General features: G+C 42.9%; 1 protein-coding gene across 1 annotated transcript in view; it reads right to left on the bottom strand.

The window, feature by feature from the left end:
• Window positions 1–26,040, bottom strand: part of MAML1 (mastermind like transcriptional coactivator 1) — a 45,502-nt gene extending 19,462 nt beyond the window's left edge. The window contains exon 1 of the mRNA XM_029217494.1: window positions 25,447–26,040. Within this exon, the coding sequence (XP_029073327.1) occupies window positions 25,447–25,773 (327 nt within the window). The 5' untranslated portion in view covers window positions 25,774–26,040. The remainder of the gene's footprint in view (window positions 1–25,446) is intronic.
• Window positions 26,041–26,367: the final 327 nt, after the last annotated feature.

Consider the following 26,367-nt stretch of genomic DNA (forward strand, 5'->3'; position numbering starts at 1 on the left):
TGCCACTAAATCTGCCTACAAGGACATACTGAAAATGCCAAGTTTTGAGAAATGTATTTTCCAGAAAACTTTATAGTTTCGTGCCTAGACATTTTTATCATCACCTTAAAATTTTTTTTTATTTTGAAAGAATTATAGATTCATAGGAAGTTGCAAAGAGTACAGAAGGTCCTGTGTACCCTTCACCCAGTTTCCCTCAACAGTTGTATTTTACCTAATTATAGCAAAATATCAACCAGGAAGAAGATATGGGTAGAATGTGGGTGTACAGTTCTACGTCATTTTAGCAAATGACTATCACCTTTTTAAAAAAATTTTATTTTATATTGAAGCATAGCTGATTAACAATGTTGTGTTAGTTTCAGGTGTACAGCAAAGTGATTCCGTTATACATATACATGTATCTATTCTTTTTAAAATTCTTTTCCCGGTTAGACTATCACCTTTTTTGATAAGAAAACTTTTAAAAAGCTCTTTTATAAAAAGCTATTTAAGAAAGCAGGACTATGTATTTAACACAATGTAATCTCTTCCTGCAATGGTTATAAAGCAGAAAGTTAAAATTCACACTGTATACTGAGAATCAAAATTGATAAACAGATTGGTTCTCATGCTTGGCAAGCAGTCCGCACATTCTCTTTGCTATAGAAAAACCTATTTGGGAAGCCACGTGAGGCTCAGAAGGTTGCATGGTGTACATGAAAACAAAGCAGGCTACTGCTAACCGGCTGTGTGATCTTGGTTAAGATGCAATTCTTCTAGGATCTGCTTTCATGCCCTATAAAATTAAGATCCTGGGTAAAATGACCTAAAGTTCCACTCAGCTTTAAAGGTCCACACTGCTGTCCTGTTAATATCGATCAATGCCCTGTAGAGGGAGATACCCTCACGGGTTCATGCAGTGCTCATTCACCGAGGTCCTACTATTTGACAGATAATGCCCTATACAGGCTGTGCACAAAATAATGGTGAATTCAGATATTCACTAGGTTTTCACTATATGCTAGGCAGAGCACTAGTTACTGGGGATAAAAAGATAAAGAAGACATGGGACTTCCCTGGCGGTCCAGTGGTTAAGACTCCGTGCTTCCACTGCAGGGGGCACAGGTTCCATCCCTGGTTGGGGAACTAAGATCCCACATGCAGCAAGGTGCAGCCAAAAAATTAAAAAATAAAAATACTTTCACTTAAAAAAAAAAAAGGACAAGACATAGTTCCGGCTCCACCCCCAGAATCTGATGGAGAATCAATGAAGGCAGGCCCGAGTGTTATGGGAGGAAAGAGAACAGAACAGTGTGGGGATGGCATGCTAGACTTTCCGGAGAAGGGGATGCAGAGAAGTCATCCAGAAGAGGCGGAAGGCACTTCGGCTGAGAGGCAAAGGCAAGGATATACAAATGAGCACTGAATGGCAGTAGATGGAGGGAGGTAAGCAGAAAAAAATGAGTTGTTTAATGTTGATGAAGCATAAAGGGCACAACAGGGAGTACTGAAAGGGAAAGGCTGGAATGGACTATGACTGTCCCAAATGTGATTTAATGAAAAATGTTTAAAAATACACAAAACTAGAGAGAACAGTATAATGAATCCTAATATGCCCATCACTCAACTTCAACAACCATTAGTATTTGGGCATTCTGTTTCATTTCCATCTCCTTATCTTCCCCACCCACCCCCCCCCCAAAAAAACTGGATAATTTAAAAAACAAATCCTAGGCATAACATCATTTAATCCACAAATACTTCACTATGTATCTCTAAAAAGTAAGAACTCTTAAACATATATGCATGTAACAACACAATGTCATTATCACACCTACAACATTAATAATTCTTTATCATCACCACCTCAAACCCATTAGGATGGCTACCATCAAAAAGCCAGAAAGTAACAAGTGTACAGAGAAACTGGAACCCTTGTGTACTACTGGTGGGAATGTAAAATGGTGCAGCCACTATGAAAACAGTATGGTGGTTCCTCAAAAAAAAAAAAAAAAAAAAAAAAAAAAGACTTATTGTATTAGCCAGCAATTTAATTTCTAAAGGAATTCCATTTCCAAAAGAACTGAACAGGATTTGTACATCCATGTTCATAGTAGCGTTATCCACAATAGCCAAAAGGTAGAAGCAGCCCAAGGGTCCATCAATGGATGAATGGATAAACAAAATGTGGTATACCCACAGAAGCCTTAAAAAGGAAGGAAACTTGGACACATGCTGTAACATGGATGAAACCTGAGGACATTGTTAAGTGAAATAAGCCAGCCACAAAAAGACAAATACTATATGATTCTACTCATATAAGACACCTGAAGCAAATTCATTAAAGACAGAAAGTAGAATGGTGGTTACCAGAGGCTGGAGAGAGGAGAAAATGGGGAGTTATTGTTTAATGGGTATAGTGTTTTCAGTTTTGCAAGATAAAAGAGTTCGGAAGAGGATGGATGGCGGTGTGGTTGCAGACAATGTGAACATACCTCATGCCACTGAACTGTACACTTGAAAATGGTTAAGATGGTAAATTTTTATGTTACATGTATTTTACCACAATTCAAAATTTTTAATTCTTTATTATTATCCTATATCCCATCAGTGCTTACATTTCCCTGTCTCATCAATATCTTTTGCAAACAAAACAAATAAAACAAAATTAAGCATAATAAATTATGGAAAATTTCAAACATACAATACAGTAGAAAGAAAGTACAATGACCCCCATGTACCCATTGTCCAGCTGAAGCAACACAGCCCATCTTGTCTTATTCACACCCTACCCATGCTCCCTGGACTAACCTAGGAATCACACCATTTCTCCTTAAATACTTCAGCATGTATTGCTAAAATATAAAAGCTTTTTAAAAGACAATCACCAAAGAACTCTCCAAGCACTTTAAAAATATGATCTAAAAAACGTTGGGACTTCCCTGGTGGTTCAGTGGTAAAGAATCCGCCTTCCAATGCAGGGGACATGGGTTCTATCCCTGGTCAGAGAACTAAGATCCCACATGTCTTGGGGAAACTAAGCCTGCGCGCCGCAACTACTGAGCTCCCGCGCCTCAACTAGAGCCCCCGTGCTGCCAACTACAGAGCACACACACTCTGGAACCCGCGTGCCACAACTACAGAGCCCACGTGCCGTGGAGCCTGTGCCGTGGAGCCTGTGTGCCACACCTAGAGAAGAGGAAAAAAACCCCACACACCACAACTAGAGGGAGGCCCACACACCACAACGAAAGACCCTGTGTGCCACAACTAAGACGCAACGCAGCCAAAAATAAGTAAAATAAATAATAAAAATCTTATAAAAATAATAAAAATAAAAACGTTATTAGGGATAATCAAGCCACTTTACAGATGGGGATATCAAGACTTGGAGAGAGAATGTATGTTGCTGAAGGTTGCATAGCAAAATTAATGGAAGATCTGGACTGCCTGATGATGTTTCAAAAAAATATGGTCTACACAAGGATGATTCTAGTTAACTGAACCTTAATCACTTGTAAGCAGCATGGTGTTAGATTTTTTAAAAATACACGCTTTCAAATAATATAGACCTCATTTAAAATCCACCTCGGTCGCTAACAAGCTATATGATCTTAGGCAATATGCTTTACCTTTTGAAACTCATTTCTTTCATTTACATGCAGGGACTAATAATATCCATTCCACAGACTTGTGAAAAATAAAATATGTTAGAAAAAAATTATGGTTAAGTACTTACCTTAAAATTTATGGCTAACTACCAAAAAAATAGAAATATGGTTTTTAGCTTTAGAACCAGCAATAGAACAAAAGGGATCACAGAAAACACTATCAATCTATCCAAAAGTAGGAAAGAAAAAGGAAGAAACAAAGAAGGGAGACAATAAACCAACAAGTACTAAAAGAACAGAAATAATTTCAAATATGTCAGTGATTATATAAATGTAAATGCATTAAATTCTCCAATGAAAAGTTAGAGACAAAAAAAAAAGATAACCATAACACCATTACTGAATGTTAAAAAAAAAAAAATTGTTGCTACAGTTGGTTTATTCAAATCAGTATCCAACACACTGCATTTGGTTGACATGCTCATAAGACCTTCAATATGTTAACAGTTCTTTCTCCCTTTCTTCCCTTTGTCATTTATTTGTCCAAGACGCTTAGTCACTTGTCCTGTAAAATTTTCCACTTCCATAGTTGGCTGACTGTGGCCCCGTGGTGTCCTTTACAAGTTCTATCCTCTGTATTTTCTATAAACTGGTAGTTAGAAGCTCGATCAGATTCAGATTGGGGGGTGGGTGGGGCATAAATACTTATAGGTGATGTGTTGCATGTCATTTTAATGGGACCTTAGCAGATGAGGTCAGATTTGTCTTTTTATAAGCTCTCTATAATGACTGTGTGGTGAATGGATTTCAGGGAGGGAGGCTACAAGCCAGAGTAAACAAGTAGGTAATTGCAGAAATAGTTCATGAAAGAGATGAGGATCTGACATGGGTATGGGAAAAAAGAGATGATTTCAGATTTAGGGAGGAAGAAAAGTCAGCAGATACTGGAAACCGATTTCAAATTGAGGGTGAGGGAGAAAGGAGTTTCTATCTAGTTTGCATACATGGGTAAGATAGAGAACAAAGGAAAAGCAGGGTTTTTTTGGGGTGGGGGGAGGGTTCCGTCAGTTTTAGCCACAAAGAAATGACTGGACCATCCAGGTAATGTCCATGAGGCAGTGAATAATACTGACTATGAGTTCCATGGAAAGACGGTCATCAGCAACACATGCAGCTAAAACCAAGAGCAGATCCATTTACTCAGAAAGAGTGAGAAGCCAGCCAAGGGGCAGATAAAGAGCCCATACTGAAGACAGAGCACAAGGGACAGTGATGGGTTAAATGCATCCGAAAAGTACATTGGGTCTGGTCACTAAACGATCACCAATGTTGTTGCCCAGAACAGTTCCAGAAGAATGACTGGAGTAAAAACCCTTGACTTGAGACGTGAGTTAAGTAGAGAGAATACGGATTGTTCTCTTCCTAGTTTAAAAAGGGAGATATAGAGGACTTCCCTGGTGGCGCAGTGGTTGAGAATCCGCCTGCCAATGCAGGGGACACAGGTTCGAGCCCTGGTCCGGGAAGATCCCACATGCCGCGGAGCAACTAAGCCCGCGAGCCACAACTACTGAGCCCACGTGCTGCAACTACTGAAGCCAGCGCGCCTAGAGCCCGTGCTCCGCAACAAGAGAAGCCACCACAGTGAAAAGTCCGCACACCACAACAAAGAGTAGCCCCCACTCGCCGCAATTAAATGTGAAAGGGTTAAAGGAGGGTTATTTTGGAATGATACATGAGCTCACTTAAAGAACAGCAGATAATTACTTATCGATTAGACTAGATCTCTCTGAAATTCTCTGGAATTCTGTTATTCTATGAATGCAATCAGGCACAGGAATATGAATATGAAAAATGTATCATAACAACTACCTAAAGCATAAACACCATGATCTTCCTGTTTATGGGGAAATTCTGACTTAATTAGGGACTGTGTATATAAAATCAAGGCTATGCCCTTCCGAAGCCAAGCCCTCCTCCACTTGGGTTCTCTACCCCATTTGGCCTCCTCAAGGTTCTTGCTCATTCAATTACCACCTTCTTCTCTATTTCCCATTCATCTCCCTCTTTACCAGTTCCTTCCTCCCCTGAGCACTGACACATGCTCAGTACCTCCCATCTTTTAACTTCCATCCTACTCTCCATACCATTTAGCACAGTGTTAAGAGCACAGCTAGGCTGGGTTTGAATCCTGGTTCAGTTGCTTAACTGCTGTGTGCTCACAGAGAAATTGCTAAACATCTACAGAAGCTCTGGCTCATCTAAAAAATAAGGGGTGGCGGTGGTAACAAGAACCACTTCCAGGGGGTGGGGAGGAGGGGCTGTGAGGCGCGTCACTACCAGTTATTGAGCAGCTAACGTTCTTACTGTTCAGCTAATCCTCTTCCTTCGCTTCAGAGCTTCTTCAAAGAGCAGTCTCTACTTTGTCATACTCACCAAGGTGATCTCCTGGTTCTTAAATCCAAGGAACTCGTTTCAAACTGTATCTACCTGACCTTTTTCAGGCACTGAGCTCTGACCTTCTCCAAACGTCTTCCTCCCTTAAGGCCCACACAACCACACTGGACCTGCTCCTGCTTCCAAGGCCACTGTTTGCAGGCTGCTCCTTCTCATGCCTGCTCCTTCAGTGATGACACCTGCAAGACATTCGTCCCTCTTCACTGCTGTCACCTCACCAGGCAACCCCGTCCACGGCCTGACAATCTGGCACAGGCACGCACTCAAATATTTACTAAGTGAACATTTCCCAAATCATCACCTTTGGGCCCAGCCCTCTGTCCTGTGCTCTAGACAACTGTAAACTGGTAATCTCCAAGTGGATATCAGACAGGATATCCTCCAAACTCAGCTCTTTGCCTTCCTCCCCAAATCCGTTCCTTCTCCTTACTCCCTGACTCGGTGCATGGCTCAATCCTTGACCTCTTGGATGATCAGGCATTGATTTCTGCTGATTCTACCTTTTTAATCGCTCTCCAGTAAGATCCCTCCGCACCACCTCCATCTTAGTTCAACTCCTCATTATTATTATTTTTTTAACCTAGATTACTGAAGTAACTTCATGCTGATCTATTCTCACTCTGTTCTAACCCACTCTTTATGATGCTTTCAACGTGATCTCTAAAAAACACACATATTTGAACCATTTAAAATTCCTTACTTCCCCATCACTTACACATGAAGTTCCAATTCCTTAACCTGGCATGTACAGGCCTGTTTGATCGGATCTCAATAAACTCCGTTCAATCCTCTGCTGTTCCCTTGAAGCCTAGACTTAAATGAACTCCTTTCAGGACTGAGAATATATCCCTGGCCTGGCGACCTCCTACTAATCTTTTAAGATTTAGCTCAAACCTCAACTCCTCTAGAGCATTTTTTCCCTGGCCACTTACCCCAAACCTGGTCAAGTTCCTTATTCCATCCCTTAGTGCTCTAACAAACCTTTGTACTTGTATTCCATGACGAGTCATACTGCAAATACTCACTGATCTATTTCTCTACATCTCCCTCCATCCGTGGAGGGCAAGAGCCCTGCCCTTTTCACCCCCAGTACCAAGTCCAATGCTCAGCAAGTTACAAGCACCCAATGAACATTTCTAGAATTAACCCTCCCACCTTCGCCATCACTCCCTTTCACAGTCACTCTATTGTTCTTTAGCCCCATGGATATTTGTCCTTCAGTTTTGTGGGATCTCTGCCCAAAAATGGAGGCAGTACTGGTTCACCTAATCTCCACAACTACCTATGGGGTGGGCTTATAGTGAATGGAAAGTGAGTGCTGAACCAGGATTTGAACACAGATCTATTTGATTCAAAGTCATTTCCCAAAGTTCAACTTCTGTGATTCCTTCAAATGTACCTCTTTTTCACCTCAAAACTTAATGTCTTTACTTATCAACTCTCTTCTTTCCCTCTTCTCTGAGAGGGAAACATCTCTCCTTGCAAAGATTAACTCCCTTCAGCTGCACCTTCTTATTCCCTCTGGACCTGCCTCATCTGAGACTTTTCCCCTTCAAATTCTTCCCCTCCCCACCTCAAAAAATAACTTCAACCTGTTTTGTTCTAGAGCAGTGGTTCTCAAAGTGTAGTCCCAGACCAGTAGCATCAGCATCACCTGGGAACCTATTAGAAATGCAAATTCTCAGGCATCAACTTGGGTTAATGAGACCCACTGAGTGAGAAACTTGGGGTTGGGCCAAGGAAACAGTTTTAAAAAGCCCTCCAGGCGTAGTCACATCAAAAATAAACAGGTGAAGCTAATTTTAATAATTTATTTAACCCAATATATTCCACTTCAAATGTAATATTTAAAAAAGATTTTGCATTCTTTTTTGGTACTCAGTTTCAAAATCCAGTACATATTTTACACTTTTGGCACAATTCAATTTGGACTAGACACACTTCAAGCACTTAACAGCCCTCCGTGGCTGGTGACTACAGTACTGTACAACGCAGCTCTAGAAATTAGCTCTGAACCTAAGTGTTCAGGACAGCACTAAGACGAAAGGGAGCGCCCCTAAACCTGCTGCCTGCTTCTGGCAGCAGGCTCCTCACTGCACACAAGGCTCCTCGTCACAGCCTACCCTCCTGTGTCAGGAAAGCTGAACTTCAACATACCAGGACCCTTTGTGCCTCTGCATGGGCGGCTTCCTGGCTGGGAAGCCTCTACGTTGCCCCTTCTCACTTTCTCCCAAACTGCTTCTCATTATCTCATTCAGGGTATTCAACCAAAATCTACTTAGAGCTCATCAAGCCAGCAACTGTCTGGGCCTTGGGGATATAGCAGGGAAGGAAACAGACAAATCCCTTGCTCTCCTGGAGCCTACATTCCTATCAACTTGTGCTCCCAAGGAAATAAAGCACAGAAAGGGAGTTTGTGGGGGCTTGTGATTTTTAAAATGTGCTCAGTAAAGGCCTCACTGAGTGTGAGAAGGTTGAGCCAAAATCTGTGAGAGATGAGTAAGAGGTGCCATCTCTGGAAGAGGGTCCAGGCCTAGGGAACAGTGATACAGAGGCCGAGTGGGAGCGTGCCTAGTGGTGGTGGTGATGGGGAGCCTGAAGTGATGGTGCCAGAGGCGATCCAGGGGGAGGAGACCGAGTGAGAGAAGGCAGGAAGGACAGGAGTACCAGACTGCACAGGGTCTGTGGGCCCTGGTTAAGGGTTGGTTTTATCCTCAGGTGAGATGGAAAACCTGTGGCAGGGTCCAGCAGGGGAACAAGATCACTCTGGCTGCTGGGCAGAGACCAGATCATAGGAAGATTAGGGCAAACAGGAAGACTGATTAGGAGGCAATAATCCAGGTAAAAGAAACAATGGCTTAGACTGGGGTGGTAGCAGCAGAGGTGGTGAGATGTGGCCAATTCTGAATGTATGCTGAAGGTGGAACTGTTGAGGTTTGCTGATAGGGTTTTGCCCAAGGGTCTCTGGGAAAAGAGTGTCCCTGGCAGGCTCATATGTGGCTAGAGCACAGTGAGTGATGACAGGTGGCAGCAGAGAGGTCAGGTTCACTGGTGCTATTCTGATGGACTCTGAGGCTGGCAGTGGGGAGAGGCCATGGGTGTGTGGCAATAAGGATGGAGGTGAGCAAGCAGAAAAGTGGATGTGCCAGGAGCACAGGGAGCTGTGTGGGCATCCCCCTGCACTCAACAGTAAAGAGCACCTAGTGCCCACCTTAAAGTCTTCCTCAATTCCCAGAGGCGACTGCAGAGTTTGCCACTGGCTTTTCGTGCCACCCTCTAATGCAGCACATGTAACACAGCACAGTGATGTCCAGTCCAATCCCGCATCTGTCTCTGTCAGCTCCAAAGGCAGGGTCACTCCCTCATTCACCTCTGGTCTTTCAGCACCAGAACGGGACCTGACTCATTAACACTGCTCAGTAAACAGACCCCTAAATTTTGTTCGTTGGGATTGGCTAGTTTGCCAAACCAGCTTATACCTGATTTGATGAAAAGAGGCAGGCAGGAGATCAAAAACAACAACAACAAAAAACCAAACATTTAAAAAGAAATCTCCTAAACCAGTAAGAGCTACCAGTTATTAGGCACCTATTCTGTGCTAGGCAGAGCAACTCTGCAAAGCAGGTATTATCACCATTTCACAGGGAAGGGAACTAAGGCTTGGAGAGGGTAAAGAGAGCAAAGAGGAAGAAGATTGGCAGTAACTGTAGCTCAGAAGCAGTATCAGAGTGTGTGTGTGGAGTGAACATGGGAGTGATAGCTGCTCACATCTTTTTTGAAAAAACTTAATTAATTAGTTTGTCTTTGGCTGCATTGGGTCTTCATTGCTGTGCGCGGGCTTCCTCTAGTTGCAGCAAGCAGGGGCTACTCTTCGTTGTGGTGTGCAGGCTTCTCATTGTGGTGGCTTCTCTTGTTGCAGAGCATGGGCTCTAGGTGTGCGGTCTTCAGTAGTTGTGGCAGGCGGGCTCAGTAGTTGTGGCTCGCTGGCTGCAGAGCGCAGGTTCAGTAGCTGTAGCGCACGGGCTTAGCTGTTCCGCAGCATGTGGGATCTTCCCGGACCAGGGCTCAAACCCATGTCTCCTGCATCGGCAGGCGGATTCTTTTATTTATTTATTTATTTAATTTTATTTAAATAAATGGTGCAGTGGTTGAGAGTCCGCCTGCCGATGCAGGGGACGCGGGTTTGTGCCCTGGTCCAGGAAGATCCCACATGCCCCGGAGCGTCTGGACCCATAAGCCATGGCCGCTGAGCCTGCACCTCCGGAACCTGTGCTCTGCAACGGGAGAGGCCACAACAGTGAGAGGCCTGCGTACCGCAAAGAAAAAAAATAAAAAATGTTTAGGACAAAGGTGTAAAAAGGTTATATTCTTTTTGCTTATTTTTTGGTTTTCCACACATTTGCCAACCCCTGATTCTATGCCAGTGTTCTAGATGTCTCTCGGGATGTGCATTCACATAAGACATTGTCTCTTCATCTTCTGGCAGAGTCTGTCCAGGAGTCCTCTGACAAGCTCTTGTGTGGACTGGCTACTGTCATCCTAAGGTCCCTCTTATCTCATATCTTCCTCCTTCTTGGTTCATTCCTTTGTTTTATGAAACACACTCTCCCATAATTTCCTAAGAAAAAGCATGTAGATTAATTTTTCACATGTCTGAAAATGTCTTCCTTCTACACATGCCCTTGACTCGTATTTTGTCTGGATAGATAAGTCCAGTATGGAGATCATTCTTCAGAATTTGGAAGGAACTGCACCATTGTCTTTTAGCTCCCTGTGTTGCTGTTGAGAAATTCTAAGTCATTCAATTTCTTAACATTTGTTCATCAACCTGACTGGGCCATGGGGTGCCCAGATATTTGGTCAAACATTATTGTGGGTGTGGCTATGAAGGTGCTTCTGGGTGAAATTAATACTTGCATCAGTAGACGGAGTAAAGCAGATTGCCCTCCTGATTTGGATGGATCCAATCAAGTGGGATCCTGAACAGAATAAAAAGGCTAAGCAAGAAGGAACTCCTCCTGCCTGATTGCCTTGAGCTGAGACATCGTTTTTTTTTTTTCCTGCCTGTGAACTCAAACTGTAACACTGGCTCTTCATGGGGTCTGGAGCATGCCAACATTCCGACTATTGGTTCTCCTGGGTCTCCAGCTTGCCGACTACAGATCTTGGGACTTGTCAGCCTCTGTCACTGTGTGAGCCAATTCATTACAATAAAACCAATCAATACTCCCCTCCCCTCCATATATATATATGTCTCCTAATGGTTCTGTTTCTCTGGAGAACACTGATTAATACAATAAAGTATGCAAGGCTTTTATGATTTGACATGTTTACATCTCCAGGATTTTTGCTCAATACATCCTTCTCATATTTTCCTTTGCAATTAAAACCTTTTTGTTGTGAAAGGTATCACACATACATGCATACATCAAGAGTTAACAATAAAATGAACACTGTGCATCAACTGCTCAAATTAAGAAACAACAGTAATGGCACTTTAGAACACTGGCACTCAAAGTATGGTCCCAGGACAGAACTAGCATCACCTGGAAGGTTTAAAAACTGCTGAATCTCAGCCTCCCCCTGCTCTGGCTTAGAATCTGCATTTTAACAGGGTCTCCAAGTGATTCACACGCACATTAAGTCTGAGGAGCTCTCCTTAGAAGCCCCTGTATCCCTTCTCTTCAACCTGTGACACAGATATCTAATATCCTGATTTTGTGTTAATTGCTTTTAATAATAGTTCTACCACCAACATTTAATCTATCCCCAAACAACATTCCACCTAGTCTTGAAAAGGGAGGGCAAGCAAACACCAGCCATGCAAGAAGCAAGCTGCACTGATCTCACTAGACAGAGGCTCCAGAAGGAGGTGAGCAGAGCAGTCTTGGGTCATGGTCTGACTTCTGCTTCTATGGAAGTTGACAAGGTCCCCTCTGAGGAAGTTGCAAGCGAGGTCATGAGTGAGTCTTGGGAAACACAGGTTTCTCCACAGTTGGGCACATGGCAAGACATGCAGGATGTAGACCAGGCGCTGGACATGCAGCAGAAGTCTGGTCAGTGAGAGTGGGCTGCTCTGTACTTCTGCTTCTGACCCCAACGTGGCCTACCTCCCACTCTCAGGGAAAAGCTGAAAACTTCCATGAGTGTCCTTGGCAAAGCATGAAAGGAGAGACATGATCAATACAAGCCATCCTGGTATCACTTATCATCCTCCTCCAAGTAAACCCTTGTCATTTTTTTTTGTTGTTGGGTCTCCTGTTTTCTGTATCTAATGTCTTACTCTTTCTTGATTTATTCTTTCAATATTGATGGAGTATTTCTTGCAGTAGCTTCTTAAAAAGGGTGACAGGTAAAATTTTTTAAATCCTTAATTTCTGAAAATGACTTTATTCTATACTCATTCTTGTTGTATACTTTGCCTAGGTATAGAATTCTAGGTTGGTAATCATTTTACTTCAGAATTTCAGCATTGTACTGTTGTCTTCTTGATTCCTATGGTGCCGCCAAGTAGTCCAAAGATACTCTGATTCTTGATATATGACCTAGTACCCTACCCTCCCCATGCTGGAAGTTTGTATCTCTTCTTTAAACTGAATGTTCAGAATTTATAACTGGCGTGGGTCTATTTTCTTCCCCAGTGCTGGGCACAGTGCGCCCTTTTAATCTGGCAACTCATGCCCTTAAATTCTCAAATTATTATTATTTTTAAAATATTTATTTTATTTATTTTCCTTATTTTTTTGGCTGCGTCAGGTCTTAGTTGCGGCACACGAGATCTTCGTTGAGGCACGTGGGATCTTTTGTTACAGTGCGCAGGTTCTTCGTTGCAGCGCTCGGGCTTCTCTCTAGTTGCGGCGCTCAGGTTACTTTCTAGCTATGGTGTGCAGGTTTTCTCACTCTAGTTGTGACGTGCAGGCTTCTGGGAGCATGGACTCTGTAGTTGTGGTGCGCAGGCTCCAGAGCACGTGGGCTCTGTAGTTTGCAGCATTCAGGCTCTCTCGTTGAGGCATGCGAGCTCAATATTGTGGTGTGCGGGCTTAGTTGCCCCACAGCATGTGGGACCTTAGTTCCCCGACCAGGGATGGAACCCACATCCCCTGCATTGGAAGGTGGATTCTTTACCACTGGACAACCAGGGAGGTCCCTCAAATTATTTTTTAAATCATTTCTTTCTTCTAGTAACTTCTATTTTTCAGATGTTCAACCTCCTACACTGGTCCTCTAATTTTCTTCTCTATTTTCAGCTTTGTCTTCTTTTTCTTTACTTTTTGGGAAAATTACTCATATTTCATACGTATAGTTCACGCACATATTTCATATTTTTATAATATTTCCAAGATTTTGTTTTCTGAATTAAAAAATTATTGTTTCATAAATACAATATATCCTCCTATCCCTCTCATTAACATCTCATTGGCCAAAGCAAGTCATATATCCAAGTTCCAAATCAAGGAATGGGGACGTATACTCTGCCTGCTCTGAAACTATGGCAAGGGTGTAGGTGTATAATATGACCCAAAGAGTGAAGAATTGAGACCAAACCTCCACACAACTAAGGGATACGACATATCCCCATGAATAACAGTGACTCATTTTAGCAGTGATAAGGGATGAAAGTCAGGGGACAGGTGGAAAAGGGAGGGCATCAGTAGGCAAGAAGATATATAGTTAAAAAGTGCCCCAAGTACAGTAGTTCCCCCTTATCCAGGGGGTTGCACCCCCAGTGGATGACTGAAACCGGGGATAGTACTGAAATCTATACATTTCACTTAAAGGAAGCACTTTACACTTTCTCTTTGGCATCTCTGAAATTCCGGCATCACCACTCTTGTGTTTTGGGGCCATTATTAAGTAAAATGAGGGTTAGATGCACTTAAATACCGTGACTATCAATCTGATAACCCAGATGGCTAAGTGACTAAAGGGTGTATAGGGTATACAGCGTAAATATGCTAGACAAAGGGATGATTCATGTCCCCAGGGGGACAGAGCACAAGATTTCATCACACTACTCAGAATGGCACCTAATTTAAAACTTATGAATTATTTCTAAAATTTTCTACTTAATATTTTTGGACAATGGTTGACCTCAGGTAACTGGAACAGTGGAAAGCAAAACTGCAGATAAGTGGGGACCGCTCTAATTCTGATATACATGACACTCTGCCACAGAGTATCCTTTTTTAAATAAATTTATTTATTTGTTTGTTTATTTTTGGCTGTGTTGGGTCTTCATTGCTGCGCACAGGCTTTCTCTAGTTGTGGCCAGTGGGTGCTACTCTTTGTTGTGGTGCACAGGCTTCTCATTGTGGTGGCTTCTCTTGTTGTGGAGCACGGGCTCCAGGCGCACAGGCTTCAGTAGTTGTAGCACACATGCTCAGTAGTTGTGGTGCATGGGCTTAGTTGCTCCACGGCATGTGGGTTCTTCCCGGACCAGGGCTCAAACCCGTGTCCCCTGCACTGGCAGGCGGATTCTTAACCACTGCATCTCCAGGGATGTCCTGATATGCCTTTATTAAGAAGCCCTTATTAGGGACTTCCCTGGTGGTCGAGTGGTTAAGACTCTGTGCTTCCAATGCAGGGGGCACTGGTTTGATCCCTGGTCGTGGAACTAAGATCCCATATGCCAGCAAGGTGTGGCCAATAAATAAATAACTAAAGCCCTTATAATTGCTAAAAATTTTCCAAGCATATGGTTTGGAAAATCATAGTTTTTGTCTTGTAATTAATTTTTAAAAAATTGTGGTCACAAATGAACCTATCTATGAAACAGAAGTAGAATCAGGAACATAGGGAATAGATTGGTGGTTGCCAAGGGGTTGGGGGGAGAGGGTTGGATGGGGAGTTTGGGATTAGCAGATGCAAACTGGTATATATACTGGGAACTATATTCAGTATCCTGTGATAAACCATAATGGAAAAGAATATGAAAAAGAATGTATATATCTATGTACAACTGAGTCACTGCTGTACAGCAATAAGTAACACAACACTAATTCAACTATACTTCAAAAATAATTTGTGGTCAAAAACCATATCATAAAAGTTACCATCTTTTTTATATGTACAGTACAGTAGCGTTAACTATATGCACACTGTTGTGCAACAAATCTCTAGAACTTTTCATCTAGCAAAACTGAAACTCTACGTCCACTGAACAACTCCCACTCTCCCCTTCCCTCCAGCCCTTGGCAACTACCATTCTACTTCGTGTTTCTAAGAGTTTCACTATTTTAGATATCTCAGATAAGTGGAATCATGCAGTATTCCTCTTCCTGCAATTGGCTTATTTCATTTAGCATGATGTCCTCAAGGTTCATCCATGTTTCAACATACGACAAGATTTCCTTCCTTTATAAGGCTTAATAATAGTCCACTGTATGTATACACCACATTTTCTTCATCCATTCATATCTGTTGATGGAAACTCAGATTGCTTCCACCTCTTGGCTATTATGAACAAGGCTGCAATGAACATGGCAGTACAAATCAGGGTCTACTGTCTTACCTCTGTCAACTCCACCTCTGAAATGATCCCAGCCTAAAAACATACAGCTTCTGACTCTTAATTCAGGGCTCCTTCCACAATATCATTAACATTCGTTCAACAGATGCTTGCTGACTGCCAAATATGTGTGAGGTCTGGTGCTAAACTACTGGTCTTGCTCTCAGATTGCTCATAGTCTAATGGAGAGCAGCAAACACGCTAATTAAAGCTCAGTGTGATTGTTCTGGCATAGGTTTAAGTAACTAGCCTGGCTAGAGGAGGGACTTAGGAAAGAGGTCCTAGAGGAGATGGCACATGAGCAGAGTTCTGAATGGTGAGCAGGTGTCAGGCATTATGAGACTAGGGAAGGGCATACGCGTAAAGACACCTAGAGAAATTAGGCCATTTTCAAAGAACTGCATTCAAAGTATTTTAGGGACCTTGGAGTGTTGCACATGGGTTTCATTCCCATGGTGCCAGATGCCACCCCAATGACATGCTGCTCCAAATGTTCACCGTATACCAGTCTCTTCTGTTGCTCTGCTAGGCACAATAGTTCTTCACTGACTTAAGGGCCTTGAGCACTTAAATTGCCAAAGTTTGGCCTGCGAGTTGGGATGCTTTGAATTAAGACTGCCATAGAGTGGGCAGCAGGAGTGGTGATATTTTTCATTTAAAAACATCATTCTTCCATCCTCAACTAACCAAATAACATATAGCTCTTCAAATGAATGCTTAATATGAATAAAATACATGCAGGCAATGCACAGTATTTTATGCAGGCAACAAAACTCATGACAAGGCTCCATGCTCTTGAACTCTCCCTTAGAATTCAGAAGTGAGATGGTACTCACAGGGTTGTATAGTATTATTTGTATTTGAAAAATGAAGCAAACTTTTTCTGACAGAAAGCTGATTAACTTGAAAATGGAGACTCATTTTGCCAATTAGGTAGACATTTTTCATACATTAAACAAGCTACAGTCACAGCTCTAAGGTTCTGATGAAAATATATCTAAAGCAAATAAAAATATTTTATCAAAAAATACTGTATTGGCAAAGGTGTATTGAAATGAACAGTATTTTGATTTTCCCAACCAATTTTGAGTATATTAGGTTAAACAAGGTCCTTCTAAGTGAAAGAATAACAGGTATAATCAACAATCAATTGATAAATGTAAAGCCTTTGTGTTTCATTTCTCCATAAATGAGAAAGTGAATGACTGATGACTAGATTATCCTTTTGTAAGTGAGATGGTTTCTAATTCTCTGCTTTCATTAAAGTTGAAAGTGTACCAAACCAAGCTGTCGTCTAATTGGTAAACTAATTTTGATGATACATATCACTGTGTGATTTTTGGCATACCAACTCAAATTTCAAAAACTTGATTAACATTGTATAATTAAATTTCTTCCTTTCTTTTATACTTATATGAACAAGGATTACTGGAACTTAAATGTATAAAAACAAACAAAAAATAGGAAAAGAATTAAGAACTATCATTTTGTCAACAAGTAATATTCATCCACAGTTATGTGAGCAAATTGAGGTGGGAAAAGCCTCATCCATCTCATTAAGGGAGGCATGTATAATAAACCTGTACTTTTTTTGCTTAATTATTTATAAAAATTTATAATGTGCTTGTTATTTGTTGTATAATAATTTACTGTAATTCTACTTACTGAAATAAGAAATATATATAACACACAGAACCTATAAATGCTACATACATTCTTTTGTATAAATCGACTTTTTTTTTGGCCACGCTATGTGGCTTGTGGGATCCTAGTTCCATGACCAGAGATCAAACCCGGGCCCTCAGCAGTGAAAGCATGGAGTCCCAACCACTGGACTGCCAGGGAATTCCCTATAAATCAACTTTAAAAAGAGCAAAAAGGGAATTTACTGTATAGTAATAACCTATAAGAGACAAGAATATGAAAACGGATATATATGTGTGTAGGGCTGAATCACTTTGCTGTGTGCCTGAAACTAGCACAGCATTGTAAATCAACTATACTCCAATTAAAAAAAAAAAGAAAGAAAGAAAGAAAAGGAAAAAGAAATGCAAGTTCCAAGAAAAAGGAATGATTTAACATTTCTGTTAGGACTTCCCTGGTGGCACAATGGTTAAGAATCTGCCTGCCAATGCAGGTGACATAAGTTCGAGCCCTGGTCTGGGAAGATCCCACATGCCACGGAGCAACTAAGCCTGTGCGCCACAACTACTGAGCCTGCGTGCCACAACTAGTGAAGCCTGCACGCCTAGAGCCCGTGCTCCACAACGAGAGAAGCCACTGCAATGAGAAGCCTGCGCACCACAACGAAGAGTAGCCCCCGCTCACTGCAACTAGAGAAAGCCTGCGCACGCAGCAACGAAGACCCAACGCAGCCAAAAATAATAAATTAAATAAACAGGGACTTCCCTGGTGGCGCAGTGGTTAAGAAACCTCCTGCCAATGCAGGGAACACGGGTTGGAGCCCTGGTCCGGGAAGATCCCACATGCCGCGGAGCAACTAAGCCCGTGCGCCACAACTACTGAGCCTTGCTCTAGAGCCCGCAAGCCACAACTACTGAGCCCGCGTGCCACAACTACTGAGCCCACGCGCCTAGAGCCAGTGCTCGGCAACAAGAGAAGCCACCGCAATGAGAAGCCCACGCACCGCAACAAAGAGTAGCCCCCGGCTTGCTGCAACTAGAGAAAAGCCCACACGCAGTAAAATAAATAAATTAATTAAAAAAAAAAAAAATAAACCTTGTTAAAATAAACAAAATTTCTGTTAAAGAAAAGCATTCTTTAAATGGTTGATGAAAGCATATCACTAAGGTATTCAGGTTCCACTGGCGACATTTTAAAAAATGATATAACCATTTTATTTTTAAATGTTAGTATTTATAATTCTCTGGAAGTTATATCCTCTGCAACTATAAACAGCATTTTTACCCTTTTTCTTTTCTCTTTTTAAAATAGTTGATTCACATTAAACATATGTAGCACTTATGTGTTACATAAATTTCTTATTTCATATATTTCACTTAATAAATTGTTACAGTAATTTAATATACAATTGATTAACACAACCAATGCATTATAATTTTTCATAAGCTTAAAAACTTAGGATGAAAAGTTCAAAATGTCAACATAAAATGTGTGAGGCAGGATTCAAAATGTTTCAAAATTATTCAGTCCAAACACCCAGTATCAAACACAAAGCTTTTCGTGATATGACTCCTACCTTTCCAGTTTTATCTTCCAGCCTCTCTGGCACTTTAAGCCTTAAATTCAAAGATTTACTCACTGTCATAATTTTGTGCTTTTGCTTAGTTTCTCAAAGAAATCAAAATCCTATTAGATGTCCCCTGATAAGAGCTCAAGTCCGCATGCATATTAGCCTATTAAATGTTTGGAAATATCCTAAATAAAGGAAACTTTAAATTTGTTTATCCCAGTGTCACCCAAATTTGCTCAACTCTAGAACTGTTTTAACAGCCCATGAAATTAGCGTTTCATATAACGCCCTTTGGGAAAACATCTGGCAAAATATTAAGACCCATTTTAAAAGTCAAGTCTTTAAAACTTTCCCAACTTCACCCAAGGGGCATCCCTTTTCTAGTATTCCCACAGGCTTTTCAGCCCTCAACAGGGCTTTGCAATGAACTGTTTACCACCTACTCCCCAAGAGACTGCATGACACACAGGTCTGGCACCACCACAATTTCTGGCTCCCAGCAGGAGCTCAATGTTGGTTGAACAAATAACCAACTTAAAGACGGAAATAGAGACTTCCTTGGCGATCCAAGTGGTTAAGACTCTGCTCTCCCAATGCAGGGGGCACTGGTTCAATACCTGGTCGGGGAACTAAGATTCTGCATGCTGCAGAGCGTGGCCAAAAAAAACCAAAACAAAACAAAAAAACCCCCCAAAACACAAAACTCAAAAAAACAGGAAATGAAGAAAAGGAGTGGATAATTCCCAAGTTTCTACTTTGGATGACTGGACTAGGGAAAATACTCTGAAGAAACATAAGACTGGCAAGAAAAAGGGAGAGTCCCTTTTGGACATGTGGGAAATCAAAGTGGAAATGTCCAAGAGACAGCTGGACCTGAACCTTGGTAGAGATATCTGGAGAATCTCATCATTACAGGTGATAGATGAAGCCATGAAAGAATCAATGACAGGGACTTCCCTGGTGGTCCAGTGGTTAAGAATCCGCCTTCCAATGCAGGGGATGCGGGTTCGATCACTGGTCGGGGAACTAAGATCCCATATGTCGCAGGGCAACTAAGCCCGCAAGCCACAACTAGAGAGCCCACGTGCCACAACTACTGAGCCTGGGCGCCCTGGAGTCCGCACACCACAACTAGAGAGAAGCCTGTGCACTGCAACAAAGAACCCGAGCGCCACAATCTTAAGATCCCACATGCTGCAACGAATATCCCACATGCCACAACTAAGACCCAATGCAGCCAAATAAATAAATATTAAAAAAAAAAAATGACATTAACCCAGGAAAAGAAAACTGAGTGAAAAAAGTAGAGAATTTAGTTAGTTGGGGACCATGAATGTTTAAAAAGTGTGCAAAGAAAGTTTCTCAAGCCAAAAAAATTGGAATTCCCTTCAATGCCTCCCATTTGCCCCCATCCAATCCATCTAGTCCATCAGCAACCTCTGTCACCTCTGCCTTAAGAAGCTGTCCAGAATCCATCTCCTCCTCTCCATCTGCACTACTACCACCAGCCCCAGCCTAGACAGTGTAAAAGCTTTAACTGCATCCACTCTTGCCCAGACCAATCCCAGACATCCTCCATCTAGCACCAGAATGGCCTTTAAAAAATGTTAGATCATGTGATGTTTTTGCTTCAAATCCTGCTATTGCTTCTCGCTGCACCTGATCTGATCCTTGCTTACTCATACCAGCTGCATACCTGCTGCTCTGGCCACACTGACCTCCTTTCTGTCTTCATGCAAGCTCAGAAGGTTCCTGCCTCCGAGACTTTGTGCTGGTGGTTCTAACTGGAATGCTCTTTTCTGAAACTTTCAGCTGATTCATAAACTCCTGTCATTCAGGCCAAATTAAGACAAAGCTGCTACTACCACATCTAAAGCTGCTGCTACAAATCACTCAGTATCACATAACTCTTTAAATTTTTTCTTAGCATTTATTATAACTTAAAATTAATTTAAAAAATTATTGATCTCTCTCCGTAAGAGCAGAGTTTCAATCTGTCTTGTTCACTGCTGTATCCCTAGCAACTAAAATATGCTCTGGCCCACAGTAGGCACTCAAACATTTGTTGCATGAATTAATAAGGGAAAGCAGGAAGGAGACAGAAAAAAAGTCAGAAAGCTGGAAAGAAAATCAGAAGAGAGTAGAAGCTAAGAGAAGAGTCTTAGGAAGGAGGAAGTCAAAAAGAATGATGACTAAGAAGCCACTGAATTTGGTAATTCCATCTTTGGTGTCCTTTAAGGGGGCAGCTTTGGAAAAGTAAAAGAGGTAGAAGGCAGATTACAATGGGGCAATGAGTAAATGGGAAGTACAGTGGAAAGCACAAAGGGAAGGAAGGAGATAGAATACTATTTTGAGGGTGAGAAAAGACAAAAGAAAGGAGAATATGTGCTCCTGTTTCAAGCTAAAGGGAAGGACCCAGTGGGAAAGGGGATACTGAAGATAAAAAAGGAAAGATGGTACTATGACAAGGCCGCAAATGTTACAGGAAGAAATGAGATTCTAAAGCCACATTAGTCATCTGTTCTCTAAAATTATCCCACATGATTATAGAACAATGTCTGTTTTATGTTTAGAAATATCTACTCCCTGAAAATAATTTGTTATTTACATAATTCCTACACAAGTTCGGTCTACAAAATCATTATTAAAATTTCACACATCTTTCTTAACTCTTAGAAGGTACACACTGGGTGCTTGGGGTAGAGAGCCATATGCGCAGTGTTCTCACAGGTGGTTCAGAGAACAAAAGTTTTAGGGAGAAAGAGAAGACAGAAAGAGGTATGTATGCAAATGATAAAGCAAATGGGGCATGATGATGACAATGGGTAGAATCTAAGAGGAGGGTATGCAGATGTTCTTTGTACTATTTGTGCAGTTATGTATCTATGTATCTTTTATCTATAAAAGTTAAAAAGAGAGAAGAAAGAAAAAGAGGAAAGAAGAGAGAAAGGAAGGAAGTTACAGATTAACATTTTTCATGAACTTAAATGCAAAAAATCCTCGACAAAATATGAACATTTTGAATCTAGAGATGTATAAAAGAGTTCTTAAACATAACACCAAAACACAATTCATAAAATAAATGATTATAAACTGGATTTTATCAAAATTAAATTTTTCTGTCCCGTGAAAGATCTTATTAAAAGGATAAAAAGAAAAAGAAAAAAAAGAGAAAGAGAGAAACACTGCATGCCTAAACTAAGCAGGAAAGGCAACTTCCATGAATGGTTGGCATGCAACCGTCAAATTTCTTGGTAGACTATCACAACGACTTAAGGAGTAAGCAGCACAAGTGTGACAATGGTGGATAAGGGGATGTGGCATAAACCTTTATAACATTTTACTAAAAGAAGGATTTCCCTGGTGGTCCAGTGGCTGAGGCTCTGCACTCCCAATTCAGGGGGGCCCGGGTTCGAGCCCTGGTCAGGGAACTAGATCCCACATGCATGCTGCAACTAAGAAGTCCACGTGCCATGGCAAGGATCCCGTGTGCTGCCACTAAGACCAGGTGCAGCCAAAATAAATAAATATTAAAAAAAAATTTTTACTAAAAGGAAATGTTCAAGCTATTGTAGAAGACTATTTTCATGACAGAATGAATGTATAAAGTGAGTGGATAATTCTCTATTATCTGGCATCCCTAATACAAAGAAGTCAATCTGGACTTCCCTGGTGGCGCAGTGGTTAAGAATCCGCCTGCCAATGCAGGGGACACGGGTTCGATCCCTGGTCTAGGAAGATCCCACATGTCGCGGAGCAACTAAGCCTTGTGCCATAACTACTGAGCCTGTGCGCCACAACTACTGAGCCCACGTGCCACAACTACTGAAGCCCACATGCCTAGAACCCGTGCTCCGCAACAAGAGAAGCCACCGCGATGAGAAGCCCGTGCACCGCAATAAAGAGTAGCCCCCAATCCCTGCAACTAGAGAAAGCCCCCGTGCAGCAATGACGACCCAACGCAGCCAAAAATGAATAAATAAATTTTAAAGAAAGTCAATCCTATCATTAGAAAACTACTATTTGGTTTTTAATGAGCACACACAGTATGAAGAAAACCTAATGAGGTAATTCCTTGACAATTAGAGTAGAAAAAAGTCTGAAGCACTGTTTCTGATCCATCTCTAACAGTATCTACAGTAGGAAGATAGTGGTCAAGGTTTTGTTGTGGTGGAATATCCTAAGAAGGGGAAAAACATAAGCAGAAGGTGTACTCTACTAGTAATTTGACTTGATCCCTTTTCACTTGTACAAATGGTTTACCGATGGTAACTTTGCTATGAAACGACTGCCTAAGAGTACTACAGGACATTTGGAAAAAAAATAAGAATAATATTCCTTATGTAAGGAATATTAATTAGATCAAATACATACACAGAACTGTCACAAATAACAATGACTAAGAGGCACTTTCTCCCCTCCATTTCTCTGGCAAAGCTGTGCTCTCTCTCCAAGCCAAAATCCTACCAAGGCAAGGACTCTCCCCCTCTCTGAACTGAAGGAGCCACTAAAACGGAACAAGCCACTGTGTTCTTAGTGACACTGATCTTCCATTCCTAAAACCCCACTCCAAGGCCAAAGAGCTCACCTAGAATCACTTGGAGACTGAAGTGAAAAAGGTCCTTCTTCCTAGTAAGGAGGTTGAAGAGCAATTCCATTCTAAAGTTTAACTCATGAAATCCATGGGTCAAGGTTTAATGTGATAAGACATCAACATAAACATGGCACACCTAATCACCCAAAAGAATGACTGACAGGCCAGACTCAAGTTCTAACACACTCAGAATTAATTTCTCTTCAAACAGCATGTCCAATTTCTCTCTAGTAGTTTAGGACTAAAAATATCATAGGGGATCTAAATTCTTAGTCTCTTTAAACAAACTGAATCACTACTAATATACATTCTAGGGGGTGGTTCAAGGTAACTATGTGAGTGTAAAATTGAGATTTTTATGAGCTTTCACTATTTACTTACACGGAATTACCACCCACAACTCTTTTTTAAAATTAATTAATTTTTGGCTGTGTTGGGTCTTATTGCTTCGCGTGGGCTTTCTCTAGTTGCGGTGTGCGGCCTTCTCATTGTGGTGGCTTCTCTTGCTGCAGAGCACTGGCTCTAGGCGCACAGGCTTCAGTAACTGTGGCACGTGGGCTCAGTAGTTGTGGCTCACGGGCTCTAGAGCGCAGGCTCAGTAGTTGTGGCACATGCGCTTAGTTGCTCCGCGGCATGTGGGATCTTCCCGGACCAGGGCTCCAACCCGTGTCCCCTGCATTGGCAGGCGGATTCTTAACCACTGCGCCACCAGGGAAGCCCACCCCCGACAACTCTTAAAAGTCTTTCCTTTGACTGTGAGCTGCACCCCTCCCTGTCTCCCAGGGCTTACAGTCTGTTTGCAAGACATGTCCTAAAGTAGTATGTGACGTTGTGCTTAAAATAAATAGCATAGACAATACATTTCCTAAATGTTTTGACAAAGGAGATTCTAACTGCTGTGGGGTAGGGTGGAAACTGGTTTTAAAGAGGAAGATGAGATGGCCCTGAAGGATGTCAGGATTCTGAAAGGTGATGGGGGAGGGTCCTGCAGGCAGCCTTTCCATTTATGAAATATTTTTCACATCGACACTCATTTGAGTCTTATAAAAATCCTAGAGGAAACCAAACACATCCTCAGTTTACAGACAAGAAAAGTGAGGATGAGAAGACTTGACTATGTAAGACTTGATAACAATAAGCAATGAGATGTCCAGTAGCCCAAGCTAGTGTGGGAGAGAATAAGGAAAATAATTCAAACAGAGCATAGGGGCTGTGACACACCTAGCATTTAAAGGGTGAAAGAGACTGAACACCTTAAGACTAATTAGGGAAGAGTACTGCAACAGCCCAGGTGAGACCTTAACAAAGGCATGAATTTAAAAACACACAAATTAAATTGGTAACATTTGTTCTAAACTTAAAATTACCAAGAAAACAACAGCAAGGAACCTTATAATCAGTCTCAGGAAGGAAAACCTCTAACCAACAAATTTCCTGAATATCTACTGAGAACCCAAAGGGCATAATACTTTACCAACAAACTCTAATATCATCAGAGGTTTTAAACAGGCTTATAATGAAAACTGGCTTTGTCAACAGTATTGCTGGAATCACAAATTCACAAATTTCAGGGTTGCCTAAATAAAGAATACCTTTGTACACCTCAATGAGCAGTACTATGTCTTTACTAAGATTTCCAAAGATTCTTGATTTTCCATGCAGAACAGTTTGGTCAACTAAAGGCCGTTTTATTTCCATATTTAAGCCCTGACCCTGCGAAGAGCAAGGACCCAATGAACATTTGCAGAATAAATGAAGCCACTATCACAGGCAACTTAAATGCCAGTCTCTTCCAAAATAAAGTTCTCAAAATTTCGGAATCCAGTCTGGAAGAAAAACCTTTCACCGACAGTTCGCCAGCCTTCCCACCCGGGACCTTAACGTAAGGTCCTTAGGGTCATGTTTTCCCAAAGTAACGCCACAGTGCCATTTCCCGCAGATGACAACCACTCAGTCCCTGCCATGTTAGCCTCCCCCGAGTCAGACCAGAGAAGTTGCGGGCACTGGGGAAGTCTCAAAGGGCCCTGGGCGGCGTCAGGGGCAGCGTCTCCCGGGAAGGGGCTGCTCCCCGAGCCCTACTCACCGCGACCGGGAGGCCGTGCTCTGGGCCATCGGCGGCGTCGAGGCGGGGGGCCGGGGCGGGCGCCGGGGCCGGGGCCTGAGCTGGGGCCGGGGCGGGCGGCTGCCGGTGCTTGCCGGCGCGCTTGGCCTTGGCCTGGATGCAGCGCTGGTGTAGAGCGAAGGTGTGCTGGCGCTCGAGCTCCAGGCGCTCGGGCGATACGGCCTCATAGCGGGCCTCGCAGGTGCTGTGGTGGCGCCGGCACAGCTCGATGCGCCGGCGGAGGCGCTCCATGACCGCGCTGTGTCGCGGCAGCGCGAACTCCGCCATGGGGCAGGTGGGCAGCACCATGGGCCGCGGGCTGCACGGGCCGGGCCCGAGGCGGGCCTCTCGGGGCCGGCTGGCACGGCAGGCTCCGCTCCCCGCCGGCTGCCCGGCTGCCTCACGGCCACGCCATGGCTCCGCGAGCTGCGGAGCGGGCTCGCGCGCGGCGGGGGTCTTCCTCTGGCCCCGCTCGGCCCAACCCAGGCAGTCGCTCGCTGCCCACCTCAGGCCTCGGCCTGTCCCCGCCGCCCCGGCCCCATTGTTTTCCGCGCCGCCGCCGCCGCCGCCGCCATCTTAAAATTGTTTTCAGGGCTCTCGGAAAAGGGCGGGGCTCCGGCAGGCGAAAGCGGCGTCACAGCTGATGAACAGGGACTGCGGCCAAACAGAGAAGGAAGAGCGGGCCACCCGAGGGGCGGGGCCTAGCACGCCAGAGGCGCGCTAGGGCTGCTCCCGTGCGCAGTTTAAAAGGAACTCTCAAGTGAGGCGGAGGGAAGCAGGTGGGCGGGCTTCAGTCCTCCTCACCCGTGTAAGTGACCGACAAGAGCCGGCTCTAAACGCCGCCTCACGCGGACAGGCCCTTCCGGGTCCGCCGCGGAAAGACGGCCAGTCGGCGCGGCGTAA

The sequence above is a fragment of the Monodon monoceros genome, unplaced genomic scaffold, assembly GCF_005190385.1.
Source record: "Monodon monoceros isolate NGI ecotype Baffin Bay Population unplaced genomic scaffold, NGI_Narwhal_1 Super_Scaffold_12, whole genome shotgun sequence".
Lineage (NCBI taxonomy): Eukaryota > Metazoa > Chordata > Mammalia > Artiodactyla > Monodontidae > Monodon > Monodon monoceros.